The sequence below is a fragment of the Anabrus simplex genome, chromosome 3 (assembly GCF_040414725.1).
Source record: "Anabrus simplex isolate iqAnaSimp1 chromosome 3, ASM4041472v1, whole genome shotgun sequence".
Lineage (NCBI taxonomy): Eukaryota > Metazoa > Arthropoda > Insecta > Orthoptera > Tettigoniidae > Anabrus > Anabrus simplex.
In genome coordinates, this window is record NC_090267.1 from 275693888 (window position 1) to 275720860 (window position 26973).

Sequence of the window (26973 nt, forward strand, 5' to 3'; positions counted from 1 at the left end):
AATGGCAAGACAATGATCAGAATGAAGAAATAAAGGTTGAATTAGGTATGAACTCGATCGATGAAACTGTTCACATAAACTGACTTTGGTTACCTAAGAGAATAATTGACTCAGCATTTAAGAAAAGACCAGGTAAACAGTTAATAATGGAATCTGCCACCCGGGTTTACAACCCTAAATGCAGATCAACAGTATTTGATTTGTAAGAGAAGCAAAGGGAGACCAATGCAATGGTAGTTAGACTCTTGTTTTTAATTATTTGTAGATAAAAGTTATGGAACTAAATGAGCCCACAGAGCTAGTTGCAAGTAGAGGACTTTGTAAGCGTTTAGTCAATTAGCAGAAACTTGCAGACAGTACCGGCCCTGCAATCTAGAAGTAGTGTGCACCTGCCTCTCACATGGAGGTTCTGGGTTCGATTCCTGGCCAGGTTATATTTTTACGTGGATCTGAGAGCTGATTCAAAGTCCACTCAGCCTGTGTGATTACATTTGAGGAGCTATCTAACAGTGACATAGTGGCCCCGGATAGAAAGTCGAGAATAGTGGTCAGGAGGATTTGTTGTGCTGACCATACGCCACCTTGTAATCTGCAGGTCTTCAAGCTGAGAAGCGGTCGCTTCGTAAACCAAGGCCCATCAGGGCTATAGCACCATAGGGTTAGGTTTGGTTTGCAGACTGAATGCGGAAAGGCATGACAGTTTATAATGCCTTGCAATTTGTAGTGGGACCTACAAAGGCTAGGGACCCACCCCAACATTAATAGGAACCTCACTAGATCACATCCAGAGTTGTAACTCGAAACCTAGTCCCACCACAGTTGACCCATTGACAGTCAACCATGAAAAGTCATTTAAGGAATACTCCACCGGCTGAACTAAAAGTTCAGAGAAGGCAGGACTCGGATACAGTGGGCTGCCACTTAGAAGATAAAATGTGATCAGATGCATTGAAATACCCTAATGCATTCACACACTCAATATCAATACTCAAACCAAAACAGATTACCTTCTTTTCCACACATAATATTAAGTCACTCATGCAGGCTGGTTGACTAAAAATAACTGACTTAATGGAGCAATATAGAAATACTTATCATGGGACTGGAGGAAATAAGAAACATCAACCACATCACAATGGGATCTCAAGGATATAGGCTTTACAAAGGTATACAGGGGAAGAGAGTGATAAAAAAAGTCCCACAGTTTGGAACAGGCTTTATGGTCGGCCTTAAAATAATAAAACTTTATACAAGATTTCAAGTCACAATCCTTAAGAATCTCAACACTTACTCTAAAGGCCTCTATAAAATCTACATCATAAAAAACGGTTACACTCCCATAAATAATAAAAATAATTCTTTAAATGACCGTATGGAAACTGAAAAATTTTGGGACCTATTCTACCAGAACATAAAAAGCATCCCTAAAAACCATGTAAAACTATTAATTGGAGACTTCAGCACTCAACTAGGCAGAGAAAGAAGATACTGTAACATCATCAAAAAATTGTCTGCCCAAAAGAGAACAAACAAAACTGGACAAAGCCTCATTGATCTCTGCAGAAACCATAGCCTAATCTCAAAATCCACATATTTCAAGTGAAAACCTCAAGAGCTCAAAACATGGAAACTCCCCAACCACATTAAAGTAAAATGGTAACTATATCATGTCTTCATGGACAAACAACACCACAAAGAGATTTACAATGTCAAAGTCCTCTGTGGAATAGAAATAACCACCTTAAACAAATTGCAGAAGAATTGGCCCCATTAAAACCCCATAAAATGCATCAATTGTGGAACAGTGAATGTGATGAAACAGTAGAGAAAGGACATGAGCATGGCTATTGCACCAATCCCAGAAATCAGAAATATCCTTTGAAAATCTAGTAAAGCAAAGAAAGGAAACCACCCAAAATTTTAAAGTGTACACACGCTGGGAGATAGTAATCCTAATTGAAAGCTTCTGAAAGCTCAGTCATTTTACACACAACAGTCTTTCGCAGACAGATTCAAACACAAGGCTTCTGGCCAACACAACACATGATGACTGTTCCTTGGTTCGACTCCAGGGAAAGTCCAGTAATTCACACAGTCAAACACTGTGAACTACTTAACACTGACAACTAAACAGCAACAGCTCAAAAGTGCTAACCAGCACTACAATACTCCTCACAACAACGACCATTGACACTGTTCCAATTACACTCACGACAACGATGGTCCTTAGTCACACACAGTACTCCCAAGACAGTGCGCAGCCAGTACTTCGCTCACTACTCAACAGTACTCTGACTCTGGTGGGGCACAGACAACTAGCACTACTGCTGTTAAGCTCTAATCACTCACTCCACATCACTACATGTACAGTACTCCAGTCAGTACTCCAAGGCACACATAGTACTCCATACTCCAACACAACATTCGACACTCTGACATAACAAGGACTTATGAATTTCATTATGGTCCATATTGACAATTGATCACTATCAATCAGTTTAAAAGTAGACAACAAGAACTTGTTCAGGCAGCCAGCACTGCTGTCGCCGCAGTCAGATGACTGAGCTCTAACACTGACTCACTGTTCGTATCAAACCCCCTTTTTATATCCTGGTGATAAAGTACTGGAATATTCGTGACTCAGCTAGAGATGAAACATTCTCGTTGCACTTTCCAAAAAGCGCATGGGGAAACCAGAAGAAGAGAACAATACATGGAAAAGCTGGGCATGCCTTCCAGGCCAGCTGGGAGCTCCATAGTCAGACTCACTAGTCCTTTCTAGGAAGTACCAAAGGGGGCTACGTCAGGGCTGACACATAATAATGCGAATCTCCAGCCCTAGCAAGAAAAGGTGAAACTGTGTAGCTGGCCCACAATAATAAAGACAATGCAGAAATCCTGGCTCAATATTTCGGTAAAATCCTAAATTGCAAGGAACTGACAGGACTCCTTAATTTGGACACCAACACCCCAATAACACCATTACCAGAAAACATCAGCCCCCCACAATTAAGGAAGATTAGCAAACATTGCCCTTCATCAGCAGCTTATCAACATATGGACAGACAGAACATTGGATGACAGACATCGTCCACCCACTATACGAAAAGGCAGACAAAACTAACCCTAACAATTATAGGAGGATCTCACTCCCAGATATAACATATGAAAGCCTTTCAGGAATCATCCTTCACAGAATCAGGCTAGAGCTCAAGAAGGAACTGGGTGAATACCAATGAGATTTCAGACCCTGGAGGAGCTGTCCTGACCAGATCATGAGTCTTGAGCTAACAATGGATTACAACAGAATAAGAAACAGAGATATGGTTATAAAGTTTATAGACTTCAAAGAAGCATGTGATTGCATCCACAGGGTATCTCTACTAAGAAAGCTAAGGCACCTTGGCCTATACACCAAATTAAAAAAATATGATAGAATTGGCCCTCACAAATAGCAAGTTAAAAGTGAAATTTAAGGGCGAATTATCGGAACGATTCGAGATCAAAACAGGGTGATGGACTGTTACCATCACTGTTCAATGGCACTCTAGTAATGGTAATGAGGGAATGGTTTAAGAATTGTCCCCCCACCCCATCCCCAAATAAAAATAGGCAGAAAACTCAAAACAAACTGCCTCAGTTTTGCCGACGACTTGGTTTTAATTGCAACTGACTTAAACGAAGCTAAAACACAATTAGCAGAACTTCAAAACATTGGCCTCAAAATATCTTTTGAAAAGACAGAAATTATGTCTCAACCCCAACATCATTAAAAGATATAAGCATAAATGGTAATAAAGTCAAAATTGTCACCCAATTCAAATACCTCGGAGAAGTAATAATAAACAACCTAAACGCAAAAATCCTCGCTCCAAATGAGAACAAACACGCTAGCTAAAACACTAAAATTAACTTGGAACATCTACAACAAAAAAAGCCTAACCATAAATGCAAAACTAGAACACTACAACAGAGTTATAAAACCAGAAGCCACATATGCAGCAGAAACATTATTCAGCCTAAATAAACAATCAGAGACCGACAAACTCCAGAAACTCCATGGCCTGAAATTTGTAAATTGTAAGCTCCAGAAGACTGAAAGAAGAATTGGAAGAATCTATATTAACAAAAAATACCAGAAAGACGGACATTGACGGATAGTGCCTAACAAAGTCATGTACAAAATGTTGGAATGCATTACTGATACTATACATAAGGGGAGACTGGGATTCTTTGGACGTATGATGAGAATGCAGGATTCAAGACTTCTGAAACAACTGGTACAGTATAATCTCAACTCAAAAAATACCACAACAGGATGCAGATGGATCAGAGAAATAAAGGGATGATCTGAAGGAAGTTGGCCTTCCACCAGAAGGCACCAGAGATAAAATAAAAAAATCCAGGGCACAAACATTAGAGATTCACACTTACAGGAAAGAAACTCACAAGACGAAAATTGTCTGCACCAAAGGGCACAAAGAATGGAACATATGAAAAAGTACTGGGTGAATCGCATGGCCTGAACAGTCCCTTCGAAGACTAGGATAGTGAACTGACTAAAGTGATCCTATGTGGTCACAGAAGTATGTATGTATAAGAAATAAGAAGAGGTCATTATGGTAACATTTGTTTCTGAGTAAATAAAAAACTAAGAAGGCTTCCTGTGTACTTGAAATATTGTTTTTAATTACTAATGTTCAAAATAAATTTTGATTTTTTAGAAAGTTAATTTTAGTCTGTAGATATGCAGATAGCATAAGTGACATAACAGTTGGGATAATCTACAGTCCTGTTGGTTTTACTGTCATTCTTTCCTAAATTTACAAGAATACAGCCTTGATGATTACATTGAGAGGTTGGTACAGTAATTCTTGGGGAAGCATAGACCTTAGAAGTACTGTATTTGGAGAGGCAGTAACATACGGTCTTACAAGACAAACCCCTTAATATGGCGTGAAGAGCTATGCAAATGTTTAGGAAATATATGATGTAGATTTATGAATATTTGTATGCTGCATTTCTGATTAACCCTGAACTAGTTAAGCTTGATCTCATTTTAACTGCAATTATTTCAGTGACTTTGGTTATATACGTCCGATTTCGTCAAGTGAATGAGTATTACTCCAGTTATTCTTTGTCTTCACAAGTACTGAAGCTGAATAGATTAGGCGTATGGTTTGGCCTAGTCTCCTGCCTTGGACTGAGTTTTGTGGCGAACTTCCAGGAGACCAATGTGCTTACTGTACATCTTGCAGGTGCCTTCTTGTGCTTTGGCTTTGGAACGGTGTATTTCTGGATCCAGGTACAGTTCCTGTTAAGTAGTAATTGTACTTTTTGATTATAAAAATTAAGTTATAATTTATAGTTGTTATATTTATATGTTCATTTAAGTACAATTGTGGCTCCACTTGGTGAATTTTTGAAGATGAGGAAATCTCTAGCACTCCTGTCAGTGATGGTGGCTTGTACATGAACCTTGGTGAATAGATTAGGTGTTCATTTGGTGAGATGATTTTGTATTCTGATCTGTCCACACAGAGTTTTTGATTTTACTTCTATGAATATTGTTAACAACGATACTGCCTGTTACCAGTACCTATGTATCCACTAGTTGCTCAGGTGTCCATCCAAAAAGATGCAGCTTGACAGTTGAAGCTTTGTTATTTCAATATATATTATTGCTTAAATCTTCTTCTTCTTTTGCTGTACAGTTTATTGTAAACCTTGGCCTCATCAAGAATCTTCCGCCCTTTATCTCGATCCGATGCTAAAGCTTTCCAATTTCTGTGGCCCTTTTCCCAGCCATCCATTTCTTGGGTGACCTTGTCCTCTGTTCCCCTGGATTTCCATTTAATATCTGGCTAATTTCACTATTCTTCTAATATTTGAATCTTTATAAATGGTGTACAATTCATTATTGTACCTTATCCTCCATTTTTCTCTTTCACAGACTAGGCCAATAATTCTTCAAATTATCTTTCTTTCTAAGGCATCCAGCGTTCCGGTATCTTTTGCTTTTAATGGCCAATTTCCCAAGTCATATGTAAGCACTGGTCTTATAAGTATTTTCTAGATGGTTAATTTGGTGGTACAAGTCAAGAGCCTTGAGGAGAGAAGTCTTGTTAGAGCAAAATAGGCTCTGTTTTCTGCTATTAATGTCTATTTAATTTCTAGGAGTTATCATTTGAGTAAGTGACTGTTGATCCCAGATATTTAAACTTCTCATCTCTCTTAAAGGTGTAATTGCCTACAGTTATTGAGGCTGGCATGTTCTCCTCACATGCTTTCCCAGCAGTCATATATTTAGTTTTCTGCTGGTTGATGTTCAGTTCCATCCTACTGGCCTGTTCAAGGGTGATGAATGTCTTTTCCATTGCCATTCGAGTTCTTTTATTGTTTACATGCAAAGCTTAAAATGGGATGTTCTTCCAGACAGAAAAATACAAAAGTGTAATGTTTCATTTTGTACACAATTTACTTTGGATGGAAACAAAGTTGCATATGTGTGAAAGAAACTGAGGATTTTTCTTTTCTGTTTTTTTGAATTGGCTGTGGCAGCTGATGGTGGAGGTATTAGGGTGGTTCAACCAGCCTGTATGCTGAGGACTTGGCGTTCATACATTGCATGTTGACAGCTGTGCATTTTCAAAACTTAACTTAATGTCCATTCGTTTCAAATTAGTATAATTTTTGAATTTTTTATCTGATATACATAAATTGTGAAATAAAAACCCACATTGTTAAGATATTTGAGTCCATGTGGTTATCATAATTTCTCCTCATCCAGGTACAGCCAGGTAGGGACAAATACTATAGGGTTCTTCTCCATTTCACTCTGTCTTCTATCCTTCCACATCCATCACCATTCTCCAGTCCAGGTCTCGTTGCTTTTTATTGTTCTTAGCCATCCATCTCTCGTAATATGGATCAATCGTGCTATCTTTTCTGGGAAGGACAGTTGAATCGGACAGTGCTGGAACTAACGAGAAGGAAGAATGCTCTAGATGTGGTGCTGATAAAACCAGATGAACTCTATAGAGATGCTGAAGTGGTACGTGGTATAAGTGATCACAAAGCTGTTTTCATCGTAGTTAAAAATAATGTGATAGAAAGGAAGGTTGTTAAAGCAGGAATGTTAGGCAGTACTACATGGTGATAATACAATATAAGGGAGTTCTTAAAATGTAATTATGATCAGTGGAAAATGGTAACTATACATAATATAAACAGCTTATGGGATGGGTTTAATTCAATTATTGAGGAGCGTGAAAACTGGTAGGTACCTTTAAAAGTGGCAAGGGATGGCAAAGGTTCACTGTATTGTAACAGAGAAATAAAGTGATTAAGAGGTGCAGGTTGGAAATAAATGGAGTATGGAAAGGTTGTGGAAGTAAGGGAAAATCAACTGAAATAAATAAATCAATCAATCCGTCAATCAAGCATTTGTCATTGATCTTCATTTAGGGCTGTCACTTGTGAGGATAATTTAACGTATGAATTTCTTAATTCAAGTCCCTCTCAACATGTAAACAGAACTTTATGGACCATGTCCGTGTAGTCCTGTAATGTGCTCTGCACATACTGCTCTATCCCCTCTCCTTCTTGGTATGGCTAAGCGGATGCGGATGGCCTTGGTGTTGGGGGTAGCCACGTTGGTAGTTATTGCCTGATCTTTCTACGAGACAGACGTGCAATGTAGTCTTCTGTATTTTTCCGGCGTTTATCCCGGTTTTCACCCCCTTTTGGGGAAGAATTTGGTTTAAGTTTTTTTTTTTTTTTTTTTTTCCAATTTTTCCTGTTATTTTTTTTACTGGGTATGTACATTTTATCCTTTAATGGTTTGATCTGCTTTCTCCTCCAACCTCCCATCCTATTCCAGTATTCTGGTTAGTGTATATCATATTGTAAGATGTGTTCTTTTCTTAATTTCATTACTGGCCCTTTTCTAAAACTCCTTTTCCTTCTGGTTTGTGGATTTAAATTTTTACCAAGGTCAGTAATTTTCTGTACGCCTTTCCGTTTAGGAGGCCTTCAAACTTGTATCTTTCCATTGGTAATTCTGTGTCCTTAATTACACGTTTTTTAATTCTGCTTATGTCAGATACTACTCGTATTACATCATATTTTAAGGGAAACCTTGCCCAATTTCTTAGATTGAATTATTTCATCTTGGCTTTAAATACCGAAAGGGTTTCATGTATTTTACCCATCTGTTGGCAAGGCTAACCTTGAAAATGACTATAATTTAATGTAAAGAAGTTCCGGTATGTAAAGAGTAAAATGAAACCACCTTATTTACGGTGATTTTCCACATGTTTGACCGCATATTTTTATTTTTTGGGTCCTCTTGGTGACTATTGTTTGATGTTTTTTTTTTTTGAAAAAAAAAAAGAAGTTGGGACTGATTGGATTTGGTGGTGTGACACGTAGGTCTCTATTTCACGTGAGATCTACCCTGCATATTCTGGATTGATATTTAATTACCTGTTACTGATTTAATCCTAGTCTTGTTCTGGATTATCTGCAATAATCTCTGTTGTAATCTATACCTTCTACCTATGGAAATATTGAATTAGGGAGTGTGCTCTACTCCCTGTGAACTTCGGCCTGATGATTTTAAGGTGATACCGTTGTTATTGGATATCACCTCTCTGGTTGACCTTCTGTGTCAAGTCTTTGTTTCTGCTGATTTTGAAAAAATACGTTGTTTGGTAATTGGGAGTTTCACTCCATTGGATGACATTGGGCCTTGACCTGAATGATTATATGATCAGTCCTTGTTTAATCATCGCACTTCTTTAATTAGTTTCGGAAATTCTGCCCTCACTTTTCTGGTACGGATTTCAGCTCCTGTGATACACTAAGGTATTTACTCCGTACTAAGAAACTGGTTTCATTTCTCTCCTTATTTCTCTGTTAATTTTACTTATTACTTGTCCCTTTCCTTATCCAATATTTTTCCTTAAAAAAAAAAAAAGGGACAACGCAGATCATTTAACCTTGTAATCTTAATATTCCTTTATTAAATTAATGTTCCTAAAACTGTGTTATCCTTTGAGACAAAAGTTGGTATTATACTCTGAATTTGGTAAGTTGGTACTGATATAAAGGTCACGTTGCACGATCCACTCCTAGCTCGTTCTTCACTCATTTACCCATTGAGGTAAGTTGTTCTTGCATGTTGATTTCATATTTACTGTTTTAATTACCTTGTGCTTGACGTCTCCACTGTGGAATTTGTGTTGTGGGGGTAACTGTATGGTATGTCATTCTTAACCTAACCTGAAACTAGTACTGGGTATCTTGTTATTATTTACCTAGCCACCGTGATATCTTGATTTCAATTTTTTGGGTGGTAGTGAGTTATGTAGTGATCCGTATGTCACAGTGTTACACGCGTTACAGTGTTTTTAAGTTAACTTGCAACTTGGCACATCACAGTAATTATGTTGTATTTATTATAACTCCACTGTATAATTGTACGTCACTTAGCACATTGGTATGTATTTGTAACTTCCCATGTAAACGCGCATCACACACTCAAGTGACAGATTCCATAGCAGTTGTTTACAAAGTCTTTTCTTACATTATTTCAAAGACCTTTGAAACTTATGAATCATTTCCATTGATAAATTATTCCAATCCTTAATTCCTCTTTCTAGAAATAAATACAGTATTTGGTCCATTTTATCCTCTTGAATTTCCACTTTATATTATACTAGTATGTAAACTCTTTGATAGTCTAGATTAGTATGGGAAATGTAATTAGAAATTTGAAGTGAACATGTTAATATTTCCTAAGAATAAATTTTACGTTTCACATGTTACATACATGTCAGATGTATAAAAGCTATTGTAAAATTTCCTTATGAACTATTTTGTTGTTGTAGATGGGAGGCATACTTTTATGTCTATGTTTTGCAGAGAAAGATGCATATAAGTAATGAACGTAGGTTTTCGTGGCTCATTGTATTAACATAAATAAATAAATGAATACTGGATTAAAGCCACTATATATATTTATTTAATGAAGTCAAGCTTTCAGCCAAATTGCATTGGCCTTCATCAGGGCATGTTAAATTCTGTCTCCGATAGTGAGCAAAGAAATTCGAAGGAACGTGGAAGTCATGACTGTACTATCCACGGCTTGCCCCACTAATTGGACTCGAGGATCGTCGTGCTGTGATTCACCGCCCTGTCGACAGTTTTGTGAGTGCGTCCCGCTGTTCCATGGTGGTGTTATGCTTGTATTTCTGCAGTACAGGTCTCCATGTATTCGATAACTTGAAGCTGTCTTCCCTGCTGATGTTATTTGGGCGCAGCTCTATCTCTATGGCTTCCCTTACCAGTCGAGCATAGAAGTCTTTTACAGCGCCATGACCTTCGCCTGGTCAAAGAGGATTTCATGGTCTGTACTGTAGAAATATTCTGCTATGGCAGACTGGTTTATGGCATTCTCTGTGGAGGATGAAAAAGTGACATTCTTTACCGACCTGATGTGCTCTTTCACCCTGGTGCTGACAAGCCTTTTCGTCATGCTAATATATGAGCAACCACAACCACATGGAACTTCATACATGCCTGGTGTTTCCAGATGTGGTTTTTCTTTGAATGGTCGAAACAGGGATTTGAGCTTCCAGTCTGTGGTGAAAACTGGAATGATATTGTACTTCCTAAGAATGCGCCCTATTCTGTCAGTTATACCTGCCACGTAAGAAAGGAATACTGTCTTTTTTTTACTGTAGTCCTGGTTGGTAATATCCCTGTTAGGCTCCTTGATCGTCAGAGCTCGTGCTATATCTCCTGACGTATAGCCGTTTTTCTTCATGGATGTTGTCAGTTCTCTTAATGCACTCGAGCAGTTATCAGCGTCTGCAACATTATTCACCCTAGTATATAACGTTCGAAGGAGAGCTGCTTTTTGACAGGGGTGGTGATGTGAGGACTTTCTTTCAGAATGTGTAGGTTTCTTGTACATTGCATGGCCTAGTGTACCATCAAACTTCTTGTATACTAACACATCAAGAAAAGGTCATTTACCTTCATTTTCTATTTCCATTGTGAACTTGATCTTTGGAGCACCTAAATTCCATTAACAGTAAGATCAAGTTCACAATGGAAGTAGAAAATGAAGGTAAATTACCTTTTTTTGATGTGTTAGTATACAAGAAGTTTGATAATACACTAGGCCATGCAATGTACTAGGGTGAATATCGTTGCAGACGCTGATAACTGCTCCAGTGCATTAAGAAAACTGACAACATCCATGAAGAAAAATGGCTATACATCAGGAGACATAGCATGAGCTGTGAAGATCAAGGAGCCTAACAGGGATATTACCAACCAGGACTACAGTAAAAAGAAGAAAGTATTCCTTCCTTACGTGGCAGGTATAGCACATTCTTAGGAAGTACAAATATCATTCCAGTTTTCACCACAGACCAGAAGCTTCAATCCCTGTTTCAACCATTCAAAGAAAAACCACATCTGGAAACACCGATCTTGTGTGAAGTTCCATGTGGTTGTGGTTGCTCATATATTGGCATGACGAAAGGGCTTGTCAGCTCCAGGGTGAAAGAGCACATCAGGTCGGTAAAGAATGTCACTCTTTCATCCTCCACGGAGAATGCCATAAGCCAGTCTGCCATAGCAGAACATTTCTACAGTACAGACCATGAAATCCTCTTTGACCAGGCGAAGGTCATCGCGCCTGTAAAAGACTTCTATGCTTGACTGGTAAGGGAACCCATAGAGATAGAGCTGCACCCAAATAACATCAACAGGGAAGACAGCTTCAAGTTATCGAATACATGGAGACCTGTACTGCAGAAATACAAGCATAACACCACCATGGAACAGCGGGACGCACTCACAAAACTGTTGACAGAGGGCGGTGAATCACTGCACTACGATCCTTGAGTCCAATTAGTGGGGTAGGCCGTGGATAGTACGGTCATACTTCTATGTTCCTTCGAATTTCTTTGCTCGCTGTCGGAGGCAAAATTTAACATGCCCTGATGAAGGCCAATGCAATTTGGCTGAAAGCTCAGCTTAATTAAATAAATATATATAGTGGCTTTAATCCAGTATTCATTTATTTATTTACATTAAAGTTGCATATAGTTATTCTTGGGTAAACACTAAAGTGGAGGAATTTATCCCAAACCTATGTAAAGTTTGTCTCTGTGTCTGTTGTTGACTATTACAGAGAAGGCTAAATTTGTAGGAAATTGCCTCCTTTCAAGAACAAATTTTATGTTAGAATTTCCATATCTGTTATTGGAATAAAACACATTCTTCCTGAAGCTGAGCCCATCAAAATTTCTGCATGAACAATATTTTCGTCTAGTTTCATCACTATGAAACTCATTCCATTGCACAAATCAGCATTAGCATTTAGACTGTGAAGAAGAATATTATGATGCATCCAACCTTTATATATATACTGTGATATTGCATGCCTGAAGGATGAAGAGAGCTAAGAAATTCAACAGGAAAATATACTACTTATAAGCATCAGTGCCTTCTATGGAGTCATTTCCAATGTACGTTATCTCGTCACCTTTCAGAATGCTCGGGACCTGTTGGTTGATGATAGAAAAGAAACTGAATTCTCATTTGGCTGCAAAGAAAACACAAATATCGGCTGGCACTGACATATGAAATCATTTTAAGTAGTTCAATACTTCTGCAGCTAATCTGACCATCATTTTATATTTCTTGTCATATACATGTAGTTTTCTAATTTCCTTCCTAAATTTATACCTTCCTTTTTGTTGCAACTCCTTTCAACATCTCAATAAACTCTAATCATAATGCAGAATTCTTGTATTTATGTAACTTGATCGGTGATCAATAATAGACTGTAACTGGTCTATCTTATTGTGACCCAAGCAATATTTGTTTCATATCTGGCAGCATGTTGGTGCTCTATAGTATCTTGTTCCATGCTCATTGGCTGCTAGTATGGCGATGGGCACTAATCTTGGCCTCAGTGAGCAAATGTATTGCAGTACATGTTGCCATCTGTGTGTTATTCTGTGCTCCTTACAACCATCATAATAAACTTCAGAAAGAAGTTGAAAATATTGATCATAGCTTTAATGCAGGTGTGAACTTGCATTCAGGAGATAACGGGTTCAAACTCCACTGTCGGTAGCCCTGAAGATGGTTTTCCATGGTTCACCATTTTCAGACCAGGCAAATGCTGCGGCTGTACTTTACTTAAGGCTATTGCCGCTTCCTTTCTACTCCTATACCTTTCTTATCCCATAGTCGCCATAAGACCTGTCTGCGTTAGTGCGACGTAAAGCAAATAGTAAAAAATACCTTTAATAATTAGATAATTTATTGAACATAACAGGCGATTTCGCCCCTATACATGTTCACATACAGAGAAAAGGAAAAATAAACAATAGAGAATACAAATTAACTAACTACTGCTACCGTCCGGCCGTGTCATCACCCTGGTGAGAAAAAGGCCGCCCTCCTCATGATGACACAGCCGGCACTAACTGTGGGGCCCTAAGGCGAAACCCCAACAATTCTAATCAGATGACAGTGCGTTTATTCTCACCATTCCATTGCAACAAACCACATCTAACTGGATCCACTCTCCTCTCCTATCCTACCTATTGCATTCTTCCCTTTCTTTGCTTATTTGGAGTGGGCCTTACCCACCCCGTCATTTCCCTTGCCCATCCTCCCTTATTCCCCCCCCCCCTAATATGCATGAATGGCGAGAAAAGGCACCTGCCCTAATTTCATAATAATAATAATAATAATAATAATAATAATAATAATAAACCACTCAGATCACCAAGAGAGAAAAAGAGAAAATTATCGTATCCCCTGGGCATGCCATAAGGCTCGATGGACACCCCGGAAACGTGAAACCCCTAAAGTAGAGCCACCACAGCAGTCATCCTCAGAGCCTCGTGCCATGCCCCTCATTCCGTAGAATTAACACCCCAGAATCAAGAGAGTAAAACTAAAAGAGAGAATCATAGTAATAATAATAATGAAAGTAATACTAATAGTAATAATAATAATAATTTATGTATAAGAGTATTATTCGTAACAGTCATTTGCTGTAGCAGTCTCTTACTCAATATTCAAGCATGCTCATCAAGTGTCCTTATTTCGTTCTGCGCTTTCGTCACTTTATTGTTACTGACCTACACCTAATCAATACTGCAAACCACACCACTCAGCATTTCAACACTTGCATTCTCACCAACTCTAACACAAACAGAAAGACCTTGCCTTCATGTAATCCCATATCATTACCCAACTCCCCATACTCAACTAAGTACACAACTCCTATCTTCCCTATCTCATTTGAATCTTATCATACTATCCCCTTCCCTTATATCCACACTCTTCCCATATACATACAAAACTATTCCATCCCCCTACTCCCTTGTCCAACCTCTAACTCAGCCTCCTTCATTTTGCTCTCGCAGGTCTTTTTTGCCGCGCATAAATACCTGTTCAATACCTTTAATACAACAAGACAAACCCCATACATTTCTTGTATTTGGAGAATAATACTACATAATTCTTCTACTTCAATTCCAGAATTTTTAATTCCTCTGTTGTAGGCAAGAAAGCTTTCTGAAAAAAAAAAAGGAGAGACTATGAGAGATCAATCCCAAAAAAGGCTGAGAGCTAAAGAAGAGACCAACTCATAGGCTTGAACTGTAAAAGTATTGGGAAAAGAAAATGTTTTGAATTAAGAACTTGGAGGTGTTTTCTTTACCATTGGGGTTAGTTTTACAGATCTTTACAATGTAGTGGTCTGACCCTGAGTCTATTCCTGTTAGGACTTCGGCATTGTGGATTTCTCGAGTGTAAAATTTTTCCTCTATTATGGTATCATTCTTTGTATTTAGCCTACCTCTCGGCCAGTGACATTGCTGCTGCGTGCTTTCCTCCATTCTTTGACTGTATTTCATGATGGTTCCTCTTTAGTGATTCTCCTAATGTTTAAGATGTTGGAACTGACTTTTGTCATTGCTACCCAATGTTTGACGGAAGTTTCAAATATACTCTATTACGGACACATCACATTGATGCTGTGGCAGTCTCACAGTGATATGGCCCTGAGCTTTTGAAGTTAAATTGGCTCTGTATACAGGCTTGGGTCACTGAATGCGCACCAACATGAGCAGTTCTGGTTTTGTTTGTTACAGATTGAACATTATGTTTTGGTTCGTAAGATGTTATTTAATCTCTTCTTTTATAGTAGAGCTTTTAGGTATTTTGTTCTTTATTATCAAATGGTGCGGCATATTATTCATGACCACAATGGATTCAGATGAGAGGTTGGGTATGAGTTTTTCTTTCAGCAACGTTTCAAAATTTTCTGAATTCATATCAACATTGATAATTGAGTTACTTTTAGCATGGAAGCTTTTCACCACATTTTTTTATGAATCCCATGTCACCTACTGCATGGAATATAATCAATATTTGGCTAGTGCTATTAGACGTAAGAACACCTCCCACCTCATCACACTGCCAACATGACTTCATAATTAAGAAGGATCCATGTTTAATCCACATAAACATTGCATAATTTATTTATTTCTCGGAGATATCTAGCCCTCCATGTAACAGTGTTTCTCCTTTCTATTAATCCGCTTCTTATATTCTTACACCTCTTAAACTTGAAATCTGTTTCTGTTAGAATTTTTTTTAGGCTGTACATTTGTCTCCAAAATCTATTTCTTTGGTGGCAATAATCAGCAGTTTTTGAACTGTCAGCACTTCTCTGTTTACTGCATAGAGGTTTCATATCTTTTGTCTTAAAGTACATCTGTCCATATTGTCCATCAATATTTTGCACACCCCATGTGTACGCTTTCCAGTAGTTGATGAATTTTCTCCAGAGGTGTTCATATTTTTCCTCTCGCTCTTTATTATTTAATATAAGACACAGATTTTCCAGACAAAACTTCCAGTCATCCTTTTTTCTTTTCCCTTGCACATTGTAGTCACATGCAGTTAAGTTTCTTTCACTACTATGAACATTTTATGCATATTTTTTAATAAAGCACAAGTAAAATTACTTATTTAAGTAAATGATAAAATATTACAGGGTACTACATAGGCACTAAAACACTATCTGTTAATCAAATCTTATCATCTTCTTTTTCTACTGCTTTTCCCCACACTGGTGGGGTTGTGGGTGTGAACCGTATCACATGTGGATCTGTCCCGGTTTTACGGCCGGATGCCCTTCCTGGTACCAACTCTGTATGGAGGGATGTATTCACTATTGCATGTTTCTGTGGGGGTTAGTAGTGTGATGGGTTGTGTGAATATGAAGAGAAATTTGTTGAGACAGATACAAACACCCAGTCCCTAAGATGTAAGAACTAACCATATACTGTTAAAATCTCCGGCCCGGCCGGGAATCGAGCCTGGGCCCCTCTCAACCGAAGACAGGTATGTTGACCATTCAACCAAGGAGCTGGACACTCAAATATAATAATAATAATAATAATAATAATAATACAAATTTTACAGAATTTTGGGTTCCATCCTAAATGAATTAAATTAATAGAACTTACTTTAACTTAATACCATATCAAAAGTAAAGTTTAAAGGAGAGGTTTCCGAACCATTTTAGATTAAAACAGGCTTAAGACAACGAGACTGTTTATCACCATTAGGCTACTATTTAATTGTGCATTAGAATTTATAATAAGGGAGTGGTACAAGGTCAACCCGAAGAACATAAAAGTTGGAAGCTCCAAACAAAATTAAAGTTTAAACTGTTTAGGATTTGCTGATGACCTTGCTCTGTTGTCCAATAATATTCAGGAAACTCGACACCAAATTAAATCTCTACAGGAAATAGCACAAAAAATAGGTCTTTCAGTATCCTGTGGAAAAACTGAGATCATGTTTACACATCCCCCACTGATAAAGTAGGAATTGAAGGGCAAGAAATCAAAATGGTGATAAATTTAAGTATTGAAGATAAATTATAACTTATTATGTTAATGAGAAACCAGGTTTGCATAACAGAATAATTAAATTAAACAAAGCAGGTTATATTACCAAGACTACATACAATAAAAAAAGCTTATCGATAGCAGCAAAATTAATAGACTACTAATACAGCTGAAATAGACAAAATACTTAAGACAGAAAGAAGAATAATTAGAACATTCATAAATAAACAGTATCAATTTAATGCACAATGGAGAATAGTATCAAATAAAACAGTTTATAAGGAAATTGAACCAGTATTGAGCACAATTAGGAAAAAATGTATATCATTCTTTGGACATCTTATCAGAACACCTGACACCAGAATTGGCAGAAGAAGATTAAATGGATCACGGAAATTAAGGAGGATATTAAAGAACTACAAATAACAATAGACAATCCCAAAAACAAAACAGAAAAATTAAGATACTTCAAGGCACACACACCAGGTTACAGACCAAGACCAATAAAAGGTCTAATGGGAGGATATTTTCTACAGAACAAAGGAAAGCAGCTCCTCCCAGAATGAAAAAATATTGGGTTGATAGGAAATGAAGAAATCCTTTTCATACTTTACTCTGTATTACAGTATGGCATATTACAGTATTCTTATTCTTCTTCTTCTTCTTATTATTATTATTATCATTATCATTAATATAATACAATGTTTGTCTACACTTACGATGTACATGCTTTAAAATGATGCCCTACTGCAGCTTACTTTGTAAATACAGTATAACATTGCTGTAATTATTTGTTTGTAATTGTTAACCTATTTGTAAATTGATTAAAATAAGTTTTGTAAAGAGTTATTTTGAATTAATTAAAATATTTAAATCCTGAATTACAACTTGCGATTTACTGCTTTCAAATTTGTTTCATGAGGTCGTGAAGGACCGCTGTGTATTACAATGTCTATTACTACAGCCAACATGTAAACATCACACGTACTCCAGCTTTTTGTGGTCAGCTGTTGATGAACAGGCGTCTAAATAGTTCTTGTAATATCCACCCACAGCAGCACATTGTTGTATGCATGGAACCTAAAACTAGAAAGTTGCTCTTATGTAGTGGACTGTCCAGTAGATTGTCCATACCTCACGCACAGAGCATGTGACAATGCTGGAGACTTCCAGTATGCCTTGAGCTGAAGATAGAAGTGGGGATGAGAGGAGTGGTGGAGGAATGAAGTGAGAAACTTCATTAGTTCACATTCTTTCCATTGCTACAGAAGTTATGGTGTACCAGTAGGAATGGTTAGTTGGCTTAGATGACTAAATTAATAAATTCTGTATTGCAGTTTATCTTGCTTCTCTGTATTACTGCATTTTCCAAGGATCTATTTGGTTATTTCAATGCCAAACCTGGATACGCAAAATTTCAATTTTATATATAAACTGGTATAAATAATATGCTAATTAGAAAGGCCTGTGATTCGTGGTGTTACACTATAATTTGTCAGTCATGCTTTTTTTACATCCAGAAATGATATACAAATAATCCTAAATAAATAGTTTATAATAATTTTAAATGTACCTGGTGCTGTCAGCTTCCGGCGGAGCACCCCAAATATTTGTGTGAAAGAAACTCATTCTCACACCAAAGAAAAGTCTGAGTGAGGGTCAGGAATCAAAATTGAACAGCTATCAGACATTGCAGCTACTAGTAGGAGAAAACCCAGACTGGTTGTGAGAAAGATTCATAAAACTAAATGTATTGATTCATGTGTTGTAATTTGTATTCACAGTATGTTCATCTTCATCCTGATCTTATAAAGTTGTAACTAAAATACACAAGTACTTTCATCCATTTTGTGTCTAGAAATAAGAAATAAGCTTGGGCAGTGTATATATTGTGATAGTATTTAAATTGGTTGTGTTTCAGGCTGTGTGTTCTTACCACATGCATCCTCTGGCCAATAGTATCAGTGTTGCTCATTTAAGATTAGCTCTGGCCATGATTTGTACTGTATTCTTCATTTTACTGAGTATTACTGGTGTTATATCTCACATACAATATAAAGGTAAGTGATACATATAGTTATTTTAAATCTATATATTAAAAATGTTTACAAGAAACAGCTTTGTCCAATCTCTCTGTCCATTTTACTGGACCAATTTGCTTAATTTTTGTTGTATTGAATTACCTGCCAGTGAATCATCAGGGATTGATATGTTTCTAAGTTTGGTCAGTATTAAGTAATCCTAAAATCAAATTATTAAACATCCACTACAATAATACCAGGCAAAGACTTACTCTAGGCCACATACATTCTGTTCTTACTGGGGTGCACCAGCTACATAAAGATATCAGCAATTAAAAATGATGGGAACTATAGGCAAACATGCAGTTTCAACCAAACTTGATACGCATGTGACTTCATACTATCTGGAAAGAAATACTGTGGGAGTAAGACACACCTAGCACCCCTAGAGGTGGAGTGGGGAATGAGCAACATGTCAAGAGAATTGAAAACAAGCTATATTAGTGCTGAATCCATCGTTCTCGGGGTCGCTTAGATAAATAGTGACACTCTGGATGACATTTAAGTCCAAGTTCAGCCACCATTATCATGGGGGGTCAAAAGGGGTGAAAAAGAAAATGTCCAAAATGACCAAGATTATGGATGTATGTGTATGTTCCAGCATAACTCTCAACCAGACTTCATACACATATGGTTTACTAGCTGGAGAAAGTGGGAGGGAGTGACATGTAAAAATCATCGAAAGGACCAATATTATTGTTGAATCCATACTTTTCAGGGACACTGGGATGAATTCTGACGCTCTGGATGCCGTTTACATCAGAGTTCAGTATTCATCGGCATGGGGAATGAAAAGGGGTGAAAAAGAAAATGTCCCAAATGATCAAGATTAGTGTTGAAACAACAGTTTTCGGGCTCGCTAGGCTGATTTGTGACAGTTTCAATGACAGTCGAATCATGTACTGTACATCATATCAGTACATAAATACATTTATCATTCATCTTTATTATTTATTTGAAGGGATGAACTAATTTCACTATTTTGCTTTACGTCTCACCGACACAAATAGATCTTATGGCGACGATGGGATAGGAAAGGCCTAGGAGTGGGAAGGAAGTGGCCGTGGCCTTCATTAAGGTACAGCCCCAGCATTTGCCTGGTGTGAAAATGGAAAACTACGGAAAACCATCTTCAGGGCTGCCGACAGTGGGGTTCGAACCCACTATCTCCTAGATGCAAGCTCACAGCTGCTTGCACGGCCAACTCACCCAGTCAACTAATTTTAGGCAATATGAGCTGCAATAAGGACAAAGCTTCATGTGAAACAAAAGAATCTAAAACTTTTAATTAAACACACAACATTAACTCTAAAACTATAAAATAGTTCGTAAAATATCAATCAGTATCACAATAAAGACAGAGCCTCCATGGCTCAGGTGGCAGCGTGCCAGCCTCTCACCGCTGGGTTCTGTGGTTCAAATCCCAGTCACTCCATGTGAGATTTGTGCTGGACAAAGCAGAGGCGGGACAGGTTTTTCTCAGGGTACTCCAGTTTTCCCTGTCATATTTCATTCCAGCAACACTCTTCAATATCATTTCATTTCATATGTCATTCATTTATTATTACCCCAGTGGAGTGTGACAGGCTTCGGCAGCCAGCTCAATTCCTATCCTCACCGCTAGATGGGGGCTTCATTCATTCCATCCCTGACCCAGTCAAATGACTAGAAACAGGCTGTGGATTTTCATTTTCATCACAATAAAGACATCTCAAAAATTCACTTGACATGTCATAAAGAGGTAATCCAAATCCAAAAAATAGACATTCAAGAAGTACCCGGGCAGTGCATGGAGCAATTTCATATGAAGGCACGTCACATGACCTATTTATAAGGAATGCTGTGGAGCAGCACGGGTTCTCTAGTAAGTTATTAATTTAATTGCACTATTGTGCATTATATATCCACAGTATTGATATTTTCATTACTTAGGAATAGTAGGGCTTTGTGTTGCCTGAAAATAATGGGGTGCATGGGAAGCGTAGGGGAGGTTAGGGAATGAATGATGGTGAGCGAAACTGAGTAAGGAAGTGGAAGGAATCGGCTGTGGCTTATGAATAGGAACTGTCCCAGCATTTGCTTGGGAGTGCAAAAGTGAAATTAAAAAACAAACATTCTCAGGACAGCTGATGGTGGGGTTCGAAGAACCCACTCGCCTGCAGAGTTCAGAGCTTGGCTCCATAGTCATAGCATGTTAACATGCACGGCTACTCCACTCAGTGATACTGTTACTGAAATATAATACAAAATTGTTGACCCAAGAACTGGTATTATCAAAATCCTTAACATTTGGGGGAAAAATAATTTATCTGAGGAGGGGGTGACAATTCTGCATGAGATTCATCATTACTACTTTGTCTCACACTTTCTTGTATTTCAGTATTGCCCCCTTTATATTTTCCATATTCACTATCAAAATATAGCTCTCCAGAATCTCTGTTTAAGAGGAAACATTCAATTTCTTCATCAACAGGAGTTGAATGTATACACGGCTACATATTTGTGGGAAAGATATTCCACTCCAAGGAAGCTGAAATAACATCAGATCACTTTTGAAACAAGCAAAATGGAGTGGTATATCTGCTGTACAGAACTTCCTTGAGCATTTCCATGGAATTTCAAACCATGACACTATACCCCGTTCATATACGACATCGATGAAGTACGCACTGCACCAAAATATATATATATACAGGTTTGGTGGACGAGGCATGGTGTTCAGTAATGTATATATCCACAGTATTGATATTTTCATTACTTAGGAATTGTAGGGTTTTGTGTTGTCTATGCCATGGATTGTTATACTGTAGATACAGGGTGTAAGGGAAAGTTCTACTGAAAATAATGGGGTGCATGGGAAGTGTAGGGAAGGTTGGGGGAGAGTGACATTTTTCAGTTAGATTATTTGAATATGATGCAGTTCAGTTCTATCACCATTAATACTTGTCTTTCTACTGTTGGTAACTCTTGGAATTACAAATGGCTGCTGAACATTGTAAACAGACATAGCAGGCAAAAGCATGATTTCTGTATTGAATTTATGATTTCTGTATGTAGGTATTGTAAGGTGTTGTATTCAACATAAACGTGTTATGAATTTGAAATACGACAGTTAGTGAATTTGAAATAAGACATTTAGTGAAATGACTTCATTTATTACCTATGAATACTACCTGAAAAATCAAAATTTTAATGCATCATTCCATGTGGAGCTTTGTTATTAACTTGATGAGTTGTAGGGCAAAGTGGAAATGAAATCATCACCATCATCCATTTCCCTCAGCCAGCTCCTACCGGGTTGGGATATTTATGGCACCTTTCCATCTTCCTCTATCCAACCATCATTGTTCCTCCTTAACTGTGTTCCTATCCAGGTTTCTTTTAATTGTACTGTTCTTGATTTTTCAACCACCTTAGTCTGGGTATCCCTCTTGCCCTCCCTCTTTCTTATCTAGGTCTCCTTTGGTATCCTTCCTTCTTCCATCCTTTTATCATGTCCAAGCCATCTGTGTTTATCTCTCTTCATTCTGTCATAAAGCTTTTCCACTTACATGTGATACATTTCAGGATGTGGTCCGTATTGACTTACATTGGTGGATTGACCTTGTGATTTCTTTTGAAGAAATTCTACATAATTTCAAGCTTTTCCAATCAGATTTCTTTTCTGATGTCCTCATTTCTTACTCACAAGGGAACATCGGCAATGGTTAAATCGCCGATCATGATGAAACTTGGAAAACACATTGAGGTACACGAAAAAAAGATGTCTGCATCAGTTTTGGGTGCCGACATTCATTAAGGTGTTAACTATTACTGTTAATAATATTATTGAAATTTATTTCCAATTAAAGAAATGTGTTGATCAAATTAAAGCTGCTAACTTTTTATTTTAATGGTTTAATTCCATGAACATTTCTTAGGGGGCCTAAAAGTTGCTACATTTCAAGTTCCTCACGATCAGCGATGAATACCTGCTGGCCAATGCTAAGCCGGCACACTGCCTGCCTGGAGACACACCTCTGCACTTCCTACCCTCCCCACTCCAACTGGTTCTCCGCCGCATGTTTCCCTTCTCTCTGCGCTTGCCGACTGCTTAACTGTTGAATGGGACCTTCGCTATTCTTTGCTCCTTTTCGTACTACTGTATAATTATTGAAATCCTTTAAATAACGTTCCGTTTTACACATAATGAAAATAAATGACCTAAACTAATACACCCGTATTTTATTCAAATTTTATGTTTTCATTCCTGCTAATTCCGGTGAGTTGTCACATTCGTGGGTACAACCCTGAGTTAAGCACCACCGGGCGTGGACAAACGTGGGATGGGGTACCGCGTCCGACCTACGCTTAAATTATTATTTACTTCTAAAACGTCCGGCTCCATGGCTAAATGGTTAGTGTGCTGGCCTTTGGTCACAGGGGTCTCAGGTTCGATTCCCGGCAGGGTCGGGAATTTTAACCATCATTGGTTAATTTCGCTGGCACGGGGGCTGGGTGTATGTGTCATCTTTATCATTGTTTCATCCTCATCACGACGCACAGGTCGCCTACGGTTGTCAAATCAAAAGACCTACACCTGGCGAGCTGAACATGTCCTCGGACAATCCTGGCACTAAAAGCCATACGTTATTTCATTTACTTCTAAAACGCCTTAAAGCTGTCAGTAGTGTCCTTTAGAGTGGACATAGGCCTACATATGAAATGAATAAAAATTAAATCACCCACCTTTAAACAACGTTAAATATATATTTATTTAAAGAAATTACGTGCCCGGGTAGAGGATCTCAATGAATGTAATGAAATTCGGTACATTGAGATATCTAAACCTGGTTACAGGTCCGGATCTTTTTTTTTTATGGCCCCCTCACCACCACCACCACCACCACCAATTTTGTGTACGCTGTGAGTTGTTTCATAATGAAACAAAATCGGGGACGACAACAACAACAATTATAAACTCCGAGTTTGAAACTACTGGTATTTTCCGTATTGCGTACTCTGATATAAGGAATATAGGTAGAATGTTTTGATTTGTGCTTGTACTGAATGATTTATGTTTTGCAGTGACAGACACAACACATTTCAATTGCAGCAATGGTTGTCGAATATAAATCAATTTAATGCATAGACAACTTTGATATGAGTGTGACATGGAATGTAGTAAAGTTTGATGTAATAAGAAAAGCCTTGAAAAAAAAAAGATGTGCATTTATTATGCAGTAGATATACAGTGATCACAGGCAGACCTGTAGTCTTACTTTACCGGTATTTTTGCGTTATAGCTGACGAAGGTCTATGTGTTTAACAAATACCAATATTAAAGTATCACACGACAGTCTTGTGGGTACAATGGCAGTTACATATGCAAAAATTTAAATGGCTATTGTATGAACTGGTACAACAACAAACAATTACAAGGCAACACAATAAATGACTCCGTATACATTACATCGGGCAAACTCCCCCGTCAGTCACTGATAGTAAACAAAAACAATCTTTGGTCTATTCGAAACATTAAAAAATAGTGAAAAGAAAACTGAAACAAAACGCAGTTAACAACAGGCACCATACTTCTATCACGGGACATATGCTTTACAATAGTGGTGTTCCTCGGGTGTTCAAATTGTTCAGGATGATCATCAAGGTACCAGGAGTACTTCCACATGTTTTTGAATTGAGGATATATCAGCATTCCCCGTGATGTAGGGGTAGCGTGCCTGCCTCTTACCTGGAGGCCCCAGGTTCGATTCCCGGCCAGGTCAGGGATTTTTACCTCGACCTGTGGGCTGGCTCGAGGTCCACTCAGCCTACGTGATTACAATTGAGGAGCTATCTGACGGTGAGATAGCGACCCTGGTCTAGAAAGCCAAGAAAAACTCAGAGAGGATTCGTCGTGCTGAGCACACGACACCTCGTAATCTGCAGGCCTTCGGTCTAAGCAGCGGTCGCTTGGTAGACCAAAGCCCTTCAAGGGCTGTACTGCCATTGGGGGGGAGGGGGGGGGGAGTCAGCTTGAAATGTAACAGTGATTGCAACTTTAAGATGGTGTTACGGTGGTGCAGCACGATACCGGTATTCATAAGTCGCAGCCCAGAATATATAACAAATTTACTCATTCGGGACAAATATTTTAGATTCCCTATGGAAATCAACATCTGTATCATCACGGTATACATAGTCGTGTAACGGTGCGTAGTAAAGGGAATTGATTGGACCACCGTGCTAATCGACTTTTCTCCTCAGGGCACTAACGTTCTGCCGGTGTACATTTCCAAATTAAAGCCGCTTTGGTCCCTGTTAAAAACATGTGCTGGGCTGTGTAACTGTATTTTTTCTCTTACATTTTCCATAAACATTTCGGCTTCCACCATAACGTCTATTTCCCTATCAAGTTTTTCATTGTTGTCACAACAGTAATTTTTCGGGATGTGATTCCAAATTTGTTTGAAGTCGTACAACCAGCCTGAGGATGCTTTAACTTTATGGATCCCGCGAAAGCGAACACTTTGCATTGCCCATTGTTTGATTGTGATGTCATGGATGGTGGACGTACAATACTCCGAGTCATATTTTTCCTTGCAATCCATTGCAATAAGATCAAATTTGTCTCAGAGAGAGCCTCCTTCATCCACTACTGTTTTCCAGGCGGAGAACTGTGCCTCACTATGCAAACAACATGCAGAGTTGCAAATTTCAAATTTTTCCGTTTTCCATTCTTCCAGTAGTTGACTGCTCTTGTTTTATACTGTAAGTCTGCGATGTCCGTCGATTTGGCACTGTCTTGCTTTTGGCCCGGATCTGGCTCGCTATATTCAATATCCTTTTCGTGTTCCTCTGACTGATCAGACCTGTACATCAAACTTGTAACGTCCTCCAAATAAAGACTGTCACCTCAAGACAGTAACTTATAAGCTCTGGAAAACAAACTAAAAATAATTAAAATACATGTTGTTACATGTGTATTTATTGACAGAAACAACGGAGAACACAAATGTTTGTTTTAAAAACGACAGAGTTAACGGTATAAACATATGACGGTCCAGTGGTGAAAACTAAAACCTATAATTTCACATGCAGCACAAAAGACTACCAATCTTCGTTATTATGGCCTATTTCACGCAGTGGGACATCACCCCGTGAGGGTCAAAACCTATTTGAAAACAGTTGACTGCTTAACACTCGCTCTCAATCGCGTCATAAAGCTGCAGCTCCCGAAAGTTCAGCGGACCTCCTTTGCCGTAACTTCCGTGATTTGCTTGAAGATGAAAAATAATTTTTGACATGCTCAACGACATTGCGCTTAAGGAATCGTCACAAACGTTTTCATAAATAGTTCAGAAAATGTAAACTGACTAATACAATGCGGAAATTACAAAGGAGAGATATGAGGAAGGCTGATAGAATATGCAAAGTGGAGCACTGGTTCTCGTCGACAGCTAAGTAGACGTGCAGGTGCAGTGAGAAGGGAAACATGCGGTGGCGAACCAGTAGGAGGGTTGGAGGTTTGAAGGGGAGGAGGTGCCGAGGTGTGTCACAAGGCAGACAGTGTGCCGGCTAAGCATTGGCCAGCAGGTATTCATCACTGTTCACATGGAACTTGAAATGTTGCAACTTTTAGGCCCCTTAGTTAATGATCTAATGAATCTCAGCACCAAAAATTGATGCTGACATCTTTTTTACGTGTACCTCAATGTGTTTTCCAAATTTCATTGCGATCAGCGACTTAACCATTGCCGATGTTTCCTTGTCAGTCCTTTCTTGACTTTCCTATCATGCTTCTTAAAAATATCATTTCACTTGCCTGGATTTTATTCTCCTATCCTTTTGTCAGTGTCTAGGTCTCCACTGCATATGTCAGTATTGGGCAATGGTACATCTTATACATCAGCTCTTTACATTTCATTGGTACTTACTTCCTCCAC

General features: G+C 38.3%; 1 protein-coding gene across 1 annotated transcript in view; it reads left to right on the plus strand.

Annotated features, from left to right (window-relative positions):
- LOC136867222 (DNA damage-regulated autophagy modulator protein 2) overlaps window positions 1-26973 on the plus strand; it is a 72696-nt gene that overhangs the window by 18079 nt on the left and 27644 nt on the right. Inside the window, exons 4-5 of the mRNA XM_067144360.2 lie at window positions 5079-5305; window positions 18889-19027. Of these exons, the coding sequence (XP_067000461.2) occupies window positions 5079-5305; window positions 18889-19027 (366 nt within the window). The remainder of the gene's footprint in view (window positions 1-5078; window positions 5306-18888; window positions 19028-26973) is intronic.